The sequence below is a fragment of the Balaenoptera acutorostrata genome, chromosome 17 (genome assembly GCF_949987535.1).
Source record: "Balaenoptera acutorostrata chromosome 17, mBalAcu1.1, whole genome shotgun sequence".
NCBI classification, from domain to species: Eukaryota; Metazoa; Chordata; class Mammalia; order Artiodactyla; family Balaenopteridae; genus Balaenoptera; species Balaenoptera acutorostrata.
In genome coordinates this window covers 38014068-38028380 of record NC_080080.1, presented here as the reverse complement: position 1 = coordinate 38028380, position 14313 = coordinate 38014068, and the positions used below count along the sequence as shown (strand labels likewise).

Here is a 14313-nt window from a genome sequence, read left to right as displayed (position 1 = left end):
TTAAAAATAATTGTATAAGAAAGAGACAGACCTGTCTCATAACTTTTAATCCAGTTCATTATAAAGATTTTTAAATACTCAACAACCATACCTAGATTTGAGAACTTAAGAAGGGAATAGAATCTTTAACTAACTGATTAAAAATAAAAGAGGAGATGTCTACATGAAACTTGCAAGGTCTACTCATGAACCTACTGTATAAAAAATCCACTATGATTTGTGCTAAAGAGACTACCTACACTTAAAAACTGGATTTACTCATATGTCTTCTTCCTCATTTATTTCCCTACATCTCAAATTTTGAAAATAAAATATGAGGATTTAGTCTCTATACACTCTCAACTCCTCACTCTATCCCTAGAACAATACTAGAATTAATTGCAATAACCCCAAACATTAATACATTAATTAAAGTTATAACCACATTAATAAAAGTGTAACTTCAAGGAAAGTTTAAACTCTAACAATATTAACATCTGTATCATTCAATGAGTTCTGTACTCTGACTTCTGCATAATTTTTACAGGCTTTCATGAATAGAAGTGTGGGGCAGCCTGTGGAGACAGTGGCTGCTTTCAGCTGTTTTCAGAGATGGACGCTATTTTGCTTGATTTCTCAGCGCAGTTTGATTACGTACCCAGCAATAGCACATGGGAAGCCACTTCTCAGTATTTTTCTGAGGTTCTTTGTAAATAAATTAAGGGGAAAAGACTGTGAAATAGTTCATGATTTTGGTGCTTTGTGAAAATAATTTTTGCTTTTTGTAAACTGGGATTATTTTCACCTGTTTGGGTTTTTTTTAAGAAATAAAAATAAAATTTTAAAATTCCAGCCGTGTCTAATAGAAAAAAATTCAATCATTATATGAAAGATAAATAGCTTAAATACTTCACCCACAGAAATTAAAAATAAACTACTACAAATATAATGTTACTGTATTTGTACAGGAATACAAATACACCTCTGAAATACCAGTTCAGTTTGGTAATACCATGAGTCCTCAAAATCTAAGTAATGCTCCAAAATGACAGAAATTTGTTTTAACTTGGGAATTTTGTGGGATTTTTAGGGTAAAATCCTGTTCTTTTTCCATGTAAAAAATTGGTTATTTTCATATTAAATTTTAGAAATTTAGCAAAGTTTAAATAATTTTTCTCTCCTTCACTGCACAATAATGTTCTTAGTCAAAAGATGATTTCAAGATGTACTATGAACCCAGAAGAGAAAAAGGTCTTTGGTAAGCAAAAATTGATACAAAGAGCATGTACTTTACTTTGGGAAAGGGAGAGCTACTGTTAGGTCAGATCATTATTTCTAAGATAAGCAGCAGTTTAGAGAGGAGCATAGCAATGAGAAACGACGGGTGACAGTAAAACACAAGACTAGATTTAGGGGGGGGAAAAAACCCAGCTATATACAGCAACAAAGCTTCTAACACACCAAAATAGCACACTTGACTATTTCTATAAACTAAAACTATGAACAGTTCCATTAACTTTTTAATGGCTTTTTATAAACTAAAATTCATTTTAAATTAATATTAAGTAATCAAGAAAGCAAATGATCAGTCTCAGAAGACTGGGTCAAGTGTCCTCCCTCTGAAATGAATTTCCATCAAAGGTGGTTGTTTTAAAGGTGCTTTTAAAATATTTTAAGAGTATAATGCTTGAAGTGGTTGACCTCATTAATTTGGAAAATCCATTATGTGGTACACCACACTTCCCAATGACGCTGAATATCTTTAAAGTTATCACCATATCACTATTTTGGGAGACTGTTTCACATCACATGACTGTTTTATGAATATTAATTAAAGCTGACTAATCAAGTGCTGAAAGTCTGTATATAAAGGAGTGGGGTGATCCCATTTTCTTATCTTGGCCGGGTACTTGAATTCTCTTCTATTAGAAAAAAAAAGAAAAAAAGACCTGGGAAGTATACAATGAGACTCAAGTGCATTGAAGGAAAACTCAATGTACCAGGAAAAGAAAATTATCAAAATACTTTCTTCTCAAGAGTTAATTAGTACATATATTGTTAATTTCCACTGGAATTTTTATGAAATTCCATTGCTTAATTTCATCTTTGTTTTTTATAATTCTTAGGAATTAAATAAACTATAAATTTTATTCAGAGCAATCGTTTCTCTCCAATCTCGCTCTATGATCCAGATTTCACTAATTATTAAAAATGTTTGAATAGATATTATCATTGGAAAATGTTTACTGGCTGCTATTTGACTGCATTGACAGACTAATTCACATATCAACTTATAAGTGCAACCTAATGTCTTTTAATACAATAATTATACCAAAACTAATTCTTTCTAAAGTTATACGACACAGTGGCAAGTGTAATTTACCAACTATGTCACTGAGACAAATATCTCCTTTTACTTATTCAAAAGCACAATAAAACTTAACAAGAGGGGCTAATATCAACACTAAAAGGGAGTAACATATGGCATTTAATATCTTGGATGTGCTTCATTTTCAATTCATCAGTCAGGGCTGGATTGATAAAGCAGCCTCAAGATGCCCTTGAATTTTGTTTGTTTGTACAGATATACTTTTACGTATGCAAGACAAGGCAAGCTAAAAGGTCTACCTTAAAAGTAAGGCCTGAAATCTGATCAGATCACTAGTAGTGTTATCTGTCTTGGATTCTTTTATTTTCTCTTTTTCATTTAAGAAAAGAAGAAACTAGGTCACCTGAAACATTTAGAGGTGAGAAAGAAGTGAGGCTGGTTATTAGGATAACAGTGGGTCAAATGGTAACCAGTATAAGATAGGGAGAACACAAAACTAAAAGTCCACTCTAAATAGTCTCTACCACAGAATTTGTCTATACATGTCCAATTTCTGACTCAAACTTAGAAGCATAAATGTATGATAGAGATATTATCCAGGGAAAGAAGTGCAAAACTGCCAGTGCCATCACATTTTTTGATAGACTAGCCCACAGTTTGAAAGAATGAGTCAGTTTTCCTATCTGTAAATAAAACGCTATTTTAAAATAACATCATATTAGTGCCCAGGTTGAGGTCTTGAAATACCATCTCTCACTAAAAGTAGGGCTTACTAGAAAAGGCTGATTCCAGATCTGGGACAGAAGATGGTCAAGATGAGCCCTAATTTCTTATCACAGCAGGGAGTAAAGAAGCTGTCAAAGACCTCTCAGGTCATGTTGTCTCCTGAAGGGATTCCCACTGATCAAAGATGGGACACTTTGAGCCTCAGCAAAAGTAACTGCAATGGATTAAACCCATCAAATACGTTTACATCCATCAGCTCATAATGGCATTTTAAAAAAGAGAAAAAAATAATAATAATTGGTCCCCTTTGGAGGAAAACAGGGAACTGATTCATTATCTTAAAAACCGGTAAATAAAGGGAAAGAATCAAGCGTTTATCCCGTCTTTCCTTTACAAACTATACCACTGGGTAACCAAACAGAGGATGAGAAAAGTGACTCTTTATAAAACCATTCCAACTAATAAATGAAAACAAAATGGTGTATTTAGAATTTCACCATTTTGCAACACCCAACAAATTAACAGAAATAAGCATTAACCATCAACAGCTGCTAACATCACAAAAAAGAGAGGCAACCAGACATTGACTCATATAGTCTTGCCAAACACCACCTATAATAATGCCTAAGGGACTGACTTGAGCCTGATCCAGTCTCTGGATCCAGCTGCCCATTTGCAGGAAACATGGAAGACAAAGGAACATGCTGAACTGCGCTTTGAGCAAGCAATCAGCAAAATCCAGGCTGTGGGAAACTACAATTCAAACAGCCTGGGTCTTCAACAGGAAAAGGAAAAGAAAAAAGATGGAGGACCAACCTAAAGATTAAAAACGACAACTCATATAAATACTATTCTTTAATTGGCAAGACTAACCTACAGTGTCTAGCAATGTGCATTTAAGTTATTACTATAGAAGTCAGGATAATGGTTACATATGGAAAGAGGTGGCTGTGATTGGGTTGGAGCACTCAGAAGGGGCTTCCTGAGAGGGTGGCAAAATTCTATTTCTTAACCTGATTGGTGATTATAAAGGTGTCTGACTTACAGTAATTCATCAAACCACACATCTGTTTTTTACTGATGTTTTATTTTGCAATAAAAAGATTTTTCTTAAATAACAGGTCACCCAAACAATTCAACACCTAACAAAGGCTTAATCTGTTTCCCATTCCCTAGTCTAATGAGGTGAAAACAAGAGGTTGAAAAAGGAAGTCAGTGCCCATCATTTCCTCCCTACCCACTTCCACTTCTAAGGGAACCACCTAATATCACATTTTGGCGGAACAGATTCACATTCCTGGGAATCTGGAATTCTAAGAAAGAGATTATAGATACCTAACCTGTTCCTCTCCCAGCCTTTCCCCATCCCGAAAGCTGCTCAAACCCAAAACCTAGGAGCCAGAATTGATTCCTTCTTCCTCATTCCCCAAATCTAATTTATCAGTAAGTCTCTCATTTCCAACTCCAAAACATAACTGAAACCTGTCCACTTCTCTCCGTCTCCACTGACTTCACCACCTCTAACCAAGTGCAGCAGCCTCCTCACTTGTTTCCCTGCTTTTATTCCTAACCCTCTACAATTTATTCTACCCAAAGCAACAAGAATGACCTTTTAAAAGCATAAACTGCTTAAAATTCCACTTAAAACTCTTTAATGACAGCCCACTATACTGACTTAAATCCAAATTCCTTTCCATGGCCTGAATCATTGAATCCCTGCCCATCTCTCTGACCTCATCTCCAACCACTTTCTCCCATTCTACAACCCAGCCACGGTGGCCTTATTTCAACTCCTCCCACACACTAAACTCTTTCCCACCTCCAGGCCTCCTCACAGGTTTTCCCTCTGCCTGGAATACTCTTTCCGGCTACTCACACGGAATACTTCTCAACCTCATGTTCACAGCTTAAGTACCTTCTTAGGAAGCAGGTTCCACCATTTTTCTCTATCAATACATACTACTTTTATCCTTCGTAGCTCAAGCTCCAACTAGAGTGTATGTTCTATGAGGGCAAAGATTTCATCTGTTTCATTCAACAATGTACCCAATATCTGACATTTGAAAGGTAGTTAACAATTACTGAATATATGAATAAATGAGCAAATTAATGAGCTCAAAGATGACAGTCAATTGCTGCCATGAGCAATAATCAATGAGTAAAAAATGTCAGTTTTTAGAAAGAAACAGGAGAATGGGGTAACCCAGCAAACGGGAAAAATAATGCGGCTCCAGAGAGAAAGAGTCAAGGAAATTAACTGCCTATTCTCTTTAATTTATGCTTGCTTCAAATATGTAAAAAGTTCACCTAAATTTCAAAAATAATTTTAATTTGCATTCCTTTCCAATTATAGAACTCTAGGTCCCATGATTTCAGAAAACCAAAACTTCTAAAAATGAAAAAATGATCGGCAACCTAAAAGTCCATCGACAGATGAATGGACAAAGAAGATGTAGTACATATACACACAATGGAATATTACTCAGCCATAAAAAGAATGAAATAGTGCCATTTTTAGCAACATGGATGGATCTAGAAATTATTGTATTAAGTGAAGTAAGTCAGGTGAAGACAAATATCATATGATATCACTTATATGTGGAATCTAAAGAAATGATACAAATGAACTTATTTACAAAACAGAAGTGGACTCACACATAGAAAACAAACTTAAGGTTACCAAAGGGGATAGCGGGGGTTGGGGGGGGCATAAATTAGGAGTTTGGGATTAATATATACACACTACTGTATATAAAATAGGTAAACAACAAGGACCTACTGTACAGCACAGAGAACTATACTCAATATCTTGTAATAACCTATAATGGAAAAGAATATGAAAAAGAATATATGTCTGTGTGCATGTATAACTGAATCACTTAGCTGTACACTCGAAAATAACATATTATTGTAAATTAACTATACTTCAATTTTTTTTTTAAAGTAGGGATATAGAAAGCAATTGCTAAGGCAAAAAAAAAAGAAAATATGATCTAGATAGAGAATGACATTCTGTATTTTGAATACATGACAGAAACTACTCATCCTTAGAATCACATATGCTCAACGATTTCCCCAATTTTATAAGTGTATCAAGATACTAATATTTATATTAACATATCTGAAAAATTTACTCTATTTTACCTCTTTACTAAGATGTCTGGTACTATATGAAATCTATAGACTAATTCAGAACCCACATATAGTACTACCACATGTACACCTATATTAATTATCATTAATGCTAAGAGCTTCCTGTTAATTCTCATTTTGCTACAAAGTCATTTTTAAAGATATATCCTTTGATGTACTATTAAGAAGTTCAAGGTAATCTGCACCTTAATTTCATGGCATGCAAGCAATGGACTTAGTTTTAATTTTTATACGTCTGTTTACATATTTGTTAACTTTCATTTATTCAACTTGAGATTCTATGTAGAAAAAACAATTGTAATAAGACATTTCAAATATAGAATCTTTGTTCTACAATATGAGCTAAAAAACTTCTTGAACTTAGAGTAACCCTAACATATGAGGCAACTCAAATAAAATCACAACAAAAAAGCGGCTTGGGACAAATAAAAAAGAAAATTTCTTATCAGATAGTATCAATTTTCACTTTAGAAGAAAAAATCTAAAGACCTCTGGTAGATAGAGAGGGTGGAGCTGGTAGGGAGTCAGAAGTTGAGGTCATTGTAACTACAGTGGGATATTTCCAGTGCACAGGGTCATTCTACACCAGAAAGCAAAAGAGCCTTTGCCTCAAAGAAACCTTCATGTATTATATTTCCCTTTATAAACTCTGTCAGACACCATGGATAATCATTTTCCATTTTCCCATACCTTAATTGGGATATACATAAAGTGCTCAAAATACAGTAGTTTTTAAATAATGGTTTCCTCTCTCCCCTTCCCCTCTTCCCCTTTTAGAATCTTAAAAGAATATCTCTATTGTATGTATAACTTGTTACAATTATACCACTCCGGATTCCTTTGGCAATGCCATCATCAGGAATGGTGCTGGAAATGAAATCCGTTTCCTCACTGTCACAACTACATACACCAACAATGTTTTTCAAACTGCAGGTCGCAGCTGATTAGTAGGTCATGAAAATAACTTGGTGGGTCATGACCAGCAATTTTTCAATGAACTAGAACAGAACAGAACATAGAAAAGTACCAGAGAACATCACACATAGTTCATTCCATGAAACTTCTGTTTTTGGGTCTCATCATCAATATTTTAAAAAAAAGAGAGAGACAATGAAAGCCATAATATATGATGGCCTGAAGTGACAGTACCCCTAGTTCTACAGAGGCTTCCTTGAAACTAGAAAAACTAAATTCTAAGCACTTTTCCTCCCTTATAACCAAACAAGAAGTGCTCAATTTAAACCCATTATTTTTAAAGCTTTACTAATACACATCTCTGGAATGACCACTGGAATTTTCTGGGATTACTTCAGAAAAACAAACTTCAACCTAGCTGTGTTTAACACACATTTACCTTTTTCTTTATGTTTCTAACAAATTCTTCTGTAGCAATACATGCTATATCTCAGCCCCTTAAAGAACAATGGATAAGTTAATCATTGCCTAGAGTTGACTAAAGACTGAGTTTATCTCCTGTCTTAACGTACAACTGAAGTCTGCTCACCAGGAACTGCTCCAGATGCTGTCATACTCCCGCTCTCTAGGAAGGAAGAGCCAGTTGATTGTTCCCATCTACAGGGCCTAAATCAATTCTAATGGAGTTGGTGCCACCCCAAATTAACCAAGAAAAGCCAAAGGGAGGACAGATATGCTTTAGGGACCAAGTCATTAATGCAAAGAGATGCTCCAGTTTGCTGGATTCTTCTCTCATGGGATTACTTAGAACACCTCCTCCATTTTCCTGCCACTGAAGTTAGAAGCTTTCCCCAGGGCCAACTCCCTGAGGCCACTGCTTTTGTTTAAGAGTTCTAAGAATTCATCTTCTCAAAGTCAACTGGAGTTCTCCACTTAGTGAATCTCTCCGATAATAAGCACACAAGAATTTTACTTTCTAACATTCCAAGGACACTGAATTAGGCATACAGACATAAAGTGAAGCCCACTATTTTCTCACTGCAATATCTTCATGATTTTCCTGACACCCTATTATCTACTTATCTGGTTTGTGGCTTTGTCCCACCCAACTCAATTCCTGAGAGTTCCTGTTGTGTTTTTACCTCTGTTCCTAATTTCCAGCCTAAGGTCAGAGCCACTGATGCTACAGGCTGATGTGGGCTCTTCATTCTGAGGAACATACGAATACCTTCTACTTTACCCTTCTATATCTTTGTCACTTTACCTTGGATTTTTCATTCCATAATCTATCTTTTGACTGATAATCCATTCATTCATAGCAACACTTTCCCTTATAAAATGATTGTTTTCTTACCTTCACTCTTCATTTGTGTGAATGCATTTTGTAATCCTAACATATTGACTTCAATCTTAACTTCACATTCTCCAAACTAACCACCTGTTTACACTATTAAAAAAAAAATTGCCACAGAATCCAACTATAGCTTAAATCATAGAACTCTCAAAGGAACCCTCCTACACTGTTGGTGGGAATGTAAATTGGTACAGCCACTATGGAGAACAGTATGGGAGTTCCTTCAGAAACTAAAAACAGGGCTTCCGCAGTGGCACAGTGGTTAAGAATCCGCCTGCCAATGCAGGGGACATGGGTTCAAGCCCTGATCCGGGAAGATCCCACATGCCACAGAGCAACTAAGCCTGTGCACCACAACTACTGAGCCTGCACTCTAGAGCCCGCGAGCCACAACTACTGAGCCCATGCCCTCTAGGGCCCGTGCTCCACAACAAGAGAAGCCACTGCAATGAGAAGCACACGCACCGCAACAAAAAGCAGCCCCCACTCGCCCCAACTAGAGAAAGCCTGCGTGCAGCAACGAAGACCCAATGCAGCCAAAAATAATTAATTAAATAATTTTTTTAAAAAAACCAAAAAGCTAAAAACATCGCTACCATATGGCCCTGCAATCCCACTCCTGGGAATATATCTGGAGAAAAACATGGTCCAAAAGGATACATGCACCCCAAAGTTCATTGCAGCACTGTTTACAATAGTCAAGACATAGAAGCAACCTAAATGTCCATCAACAGAGGAATATATAAAGAAGATGTGGTACATATATACAATGGAATATTACTCAACCATTAAAAAGAATGCAATAATGCCATTTGCAGCAACATGGATGGACCTAGAGATTGTCATACTGAGTGAAGTAAGTCAGACAGAAAGAGAAATATCATATGATACCCCTTATATGCGGACTCTAAAAAGAAATGATACAAATGAACTTATTTACAAAACAGAAACAGACTCACAGACTTAGAGAACGAACTTATGGTTACCAGGGGGGGAAGGATGGGAGGAAGGGATAATCAGGGAGTATGGGATCGACATGTACACACTGCTATATTTAAAATGGATAACCAACAAGGACCTACTGTAGAGCATAGGGAACTCTGCTCAATGTTATGTGGCAGCCTGGATGGGAGGGGAGTTTGTGGGAGAATGGATACACGTATATGTATGGCTGAATAGCTTTGCTGTGCACCTGAAACTATCACAACATTGTTAATTGACTGTACTCCAATATAAAATAAAAAGTTTAAAATATAAATAAATAAAATTTAAAAAGAACTCTCCTTATCTTGAGAGTAAGTATGCTTCAGTAGCTTACTCTTATTATCCTTCCAGCATTTTCACTGTTCCAAACCAACTTGTCCTCTAAGTAAACCTCTATTAATAAATTTTAAATAACAATCCTATAACCTAACAGGAACAAAGCCTATCTGGTAAAATATATCTCTCGAACAATGATTTTCTATCCTCGCTTTGACTAGTACTGTATATAACTACCCTCCCTCCAGCAGCCAGAGCTCTCATGCTGCCCACCTGTCTATCACAGAGAACCACCTCCCCTTCTATGAATGTTCTACTTGGAGAAGACCCCATGTTTGGTCACTTCCCTTTCTACCTATCAAAACTTACCTATTCTGTGGTCATCTTGCTGTCATCTAGTAGTTCCCCTACAAAGAAATCTGATAAACTCAACCTACCAAAATGCTAATAATTAATAACCATTTAATGGATTTCCCTTCCCAGAAGGACTTCATTTTAATAAGGATTTCTGAAGACCTCTGTGACAAACAATTAAGGAAATCTGGGGAATCTAAAAGCCATTCTGATCCTCAAGTTAGTGACATAGCTGACCACATCTACTGCCTATGTTTAACACGAGCCTTGTTGAGGACACCAAATCAATAATGCGAGGATAAGAGGGACCTTACAGATCATCTAATCACTAGATTCTCAGATCTGGTTGCACACTTGAATCTCCAACTCCCAGAGGAGAAGAATGATACCCAAAGAAGCAAATTTCCAAATCAGTGACAAAGCTGGGCCTAACACCCAGGCCTAATGCTATGTCAGATATATATGAACAACAGGCTAAAAGTATAAAGACATGTATGGGAATGACACATACCCAATTCAGAACAGTGACAACCCTTTGGGGGATGGGGAGGGAATGCAATTGAGAAGAGGTATACTTAGGGGGCTTCAACTACATTGGGAATATTTTAAGCTGGGTAGTGATATGTAAGTATTTACTAAATTTGTCCCCATTATCTTTTGGGTGTCTAAAATTTTGTAATTAAAAAAAGAACAATTTGAAGACGGATACTCAAATGGATATCATATTAGGAATAAAAAGAAATATCTTAGGCTAGGAAGTACTCAAATAAGATACTTCATGAAACAGGCCTTGAATAAATCATAAATTACTAGCAAAAAAATAACACAAATTTTCTAAAGGAAAAGCATGAACAAAGGCAAAGCTGAGAGTACCCACAGCCTATAACCTAAATAAAGAACAACAGGGAAACTTTGGAAGGACAGATTCAGCTTGGATACGTAACAAAAGGCTGGGGGTTAAGGTTGAGATCAAGTGATGGGGGCCTTGGGTACTAAGTCAACTAAAAAAAATCAATCCAAAAAAACAGGAGTAGCATGACTGAAGTGATGTTTTAGCAAAAAAATCAGAAGCCATGTGCAGGATGAACTAAAGCAGTGTTCTATGGATCATTAGGAGGTTCTGTAGGACACCAAAAGGGGAATAGAAGGAGGTAAGGCGCTGGGAACTAGGTTCTGGCGCCCTGCCCCTACTCCAAAGAGAGCCCTTCTGCTGTTAAAATGTTTCTGCTGTTAAAATTTTTTGGTAATCACTGGACCATAATGCCCAATTGGAAGGCACTGCTATAAATCAACTGTGAGGGTCTTAAAATCCTGGAATGAGATAATAGTATTGGGAACAAAAGGGGGGGGGGGAATGAATCCACAGACTTTTTGATGGAAAATTTGATAGGATCTAATGATAAACTAAATAGGATAATGAAAGAATGGCTCTACACGAAGAAAAAACAAAAATACTAACTGAGAAGCATCTATTGGTCATACAGACTTGAGCATCAGCAACATATATGTGACCATGTAAAAATGTATGGGCCCTCAGGAAGAGCTACTCACAGCAGAAAAGCAAAGTGGCCGTCTTACACAGATTAGAAACAGAACAAAGGGGACCAGAAGATTATAGAAAGAGGTGACCATGGAATGCTAAGAAAGCAAGCATAGTTTCAAAAAGAGGCATCACTGTACACAATGAGCGGGTGCACAGCCCTTGGAGCCAATCAGACCCAGGGTTCTGGCACCTCCTCCACCTGACCAAGTTATTTAATCTCTCCAAGCTTCATTTAATGTGGAAAATATAAACTAACAACTAACATTACTGAACATATCATGAAGCACTGTGCTAAGTGCTTTACATCTGACCTCATTTACTCCAAAACACATTTTACAGATTAAGAAATTAAATTTAGAACTTGCATAGTAAATTGCAGAGCCAGGATTCCTATTTCTCGAGACAATAAAGTAAAAGAATGTATATATAAAATTCCTGGCAAATAGTAAGACCTCAAAAAATGGTAGCTATATTTCATTATTAGAGGGTAATGATTAAGAGGGGCAACACAAAAATTCACTGCCAGTTATCTCTGTCGTAGCCATCCATGTGACAAACCCCCCTAGTAACCTCATCTATAAAAACAGGATTAATGTCTGTAATCCAACCTACTCAGCAGGGTTGCTATAAGGATTAAATGATATTATGAAAAAGAAAATGCTATGAAAACAATTTTAAGAGATACTCAAATATATGGGATTGTCACATATCTTTTGCTCTTTAGAAATGCCTTCCTGGATGAACATGTCTCTCTGAAGAGAGCTAAAAATAACTCTCTTAAATGTGCAACCACCACTTTGAAAGTATAAGTCACCATGGAACGGTGATATATACCACCCACCCCTCCCCCAACCCCTCCAGGTTCTCTTAATGTCCTTGCAAGGCAGGGGTTCTCTTACGTCTATAGTAAAACTCTGATAACTCAGAGTAGAGCTAATCAATACAGAGAATTTCTACTTCAATTCAGAGTTATTCAACTTGGCCTTATGGTACTATCTTGGAGGTGCCCCTTACAGTCCTTCCAAAACAAGATGGGGAAACATTGATTCCAGTTTTCTTCTATAGTATTAAAACTGGGTGCCAAATCAATATTAGAATTGGGATATTTTAAAATGCCAGAAAAAAATCTATCAAGGGCTCTGACAGCAGGTGTCTTTTGGAAACTCCTCCACAACCCCCCTTTTTCACCTGAACAGATGGTTCCCAGACCTCAAGGCTCACATGTCTAGTCACACAATTCACAACAGCTCACAAAGTTCCTACCTTTTAAATTATTACATGTTCTTGAATATACCACCTTTCATCTAAAGATCTCTAAGTATCAAAACACTCTTTACTCTTCACAACAGCACTATGGGAGAGAGATTAGTACCCTTATTTTATAAATTAAAAATGAGAGACTGAAGTTAAATGTTTTATCCAGCATCAGTTGATTGATTCATTCTTAAGGGGAAAATGCACATTATGAATTTATATCAATGGACAGCCTTGATTCAGCTTCACACAATCATTTCAAATACCAGTTCAAAAGTATCTACTGTGTACTCGTACACTTCCAATATAACAAAGAATAAGTATAAACTAATAGTAAATACCAAAGCATCACTATTTTTACATGCTAAAAGAAAACCAAACCAAAAAAAAAAAAAAAAAACTATATGGCGGAGGGGTTCTAATTTAAGATTCCTACTGTCTTGCATCCATAAATACTTTTGAACTTGCGGAGGAAGGGGAGAGGAACACCTGTCAGCGCAGCATATCCACAATAAGTTTTACAGGCTGTGTAGCTATTAATATTTAATTCCTTGAACTGTAAATAAACAACCCGCTTTCTCAAAAAAAAAAAAAAGGCAATAGTATGGAAAACATTTGACAGGAAAGCCTACATGGTTGTAAGCAGCCCAATAATTTCCTAGTTTTACGTCTCCCAGTTCGTGAACTTGCCACGAGGGGAAACTCCGCCCGCCCCAGGAGTCCGGCCGCGGGGCGCCCAGCGCTGCCCACCGACTCTCCACCCGCGCCAGGCCCAGCGGGCCGCGGGGGAAGCGAGGCTCGGCCTCCCCTCGGTCCCCCTCGCCCCACGGACAGGCGCGGCCCGGCACTCGGACCCGCCTCGCGACCCCCGGCGCGCCCGGCTCAGGGCCCGGCAGTCGGGGGAGGGGGGTCTCGGTCCCCCACGGGCCTAGCCGCCCCCGCCCCCCTCCTTCTCCTCACGCCCCGCGTTCGTTACCTCTTGGGCGCCGGCGGCTGCTCCATGGCGGCCGGGGGCAGAAGGAGGTACCAGGTGGGCGGCGACGGTCGGAGCGGGCAAAGAGCCGGGGCACCGGCCGGCCGAGCCCGGGGAACCACAGTAGGAAACTCCAGGAACTCAGACCAACTTCCCCGTAACTCCGCAGCGGATCCCCCGCCCGCTGGCGAGTGCGGCGCCTCCCGGCCCGCCCCGCCCCTCGGCCGCCGGCCGCCGGCTGCGGGCGGGGAAGGATGGGCGGAGCCATGCGCTGGAGAGGGAGACTGGTGGGCGGAGCCGAGGGCGGAGGGAGGGGCCGGCCCTAGTGCATGGAGGGGAAAAAAGGAGCTGGGACTGGAAGGGCGAGAGGGTGAGGCCTAGTCAGGACCCAGAGCCTCTCTCTGCTGGCCTGGGGCACGTTGCTTTGAAGTGGCCCAAAGCCGCCGCTCCTCACTTGCCTTCATTGCTTTTGC

At 38.4% G+C, this 14313-nt stretch overlaps 1 protein-coding gene across 3 annotated transcripts in view; it reads right to left on the bottom strand.

The window, feature by feature from the left end:
- The window catches only part of STK3 (serine/threonine kinase 3), a 301708-nt gene extending 287636 nt beyond the window's left edge, over window positions 1-14072 (bottom strand). For all 3 annotated transcript variants that reach the window (XM_057532260.1, XM_057532261.1, XM_057532262.1), the window contains exon 1: window positions 13844-14072. In XM_057532260.1, the coding sequence (XP_057388243.1) occupies window positions 13844-13869 (26 nt within the window). In that variant the 5' untranslated portion in view covers window positions 13870-14072. The remainder of the gene's footprint in view (window positions 1-13843) is intronic.
- Window positions 14073-14313: the final 241 nt, after the last annotated feature.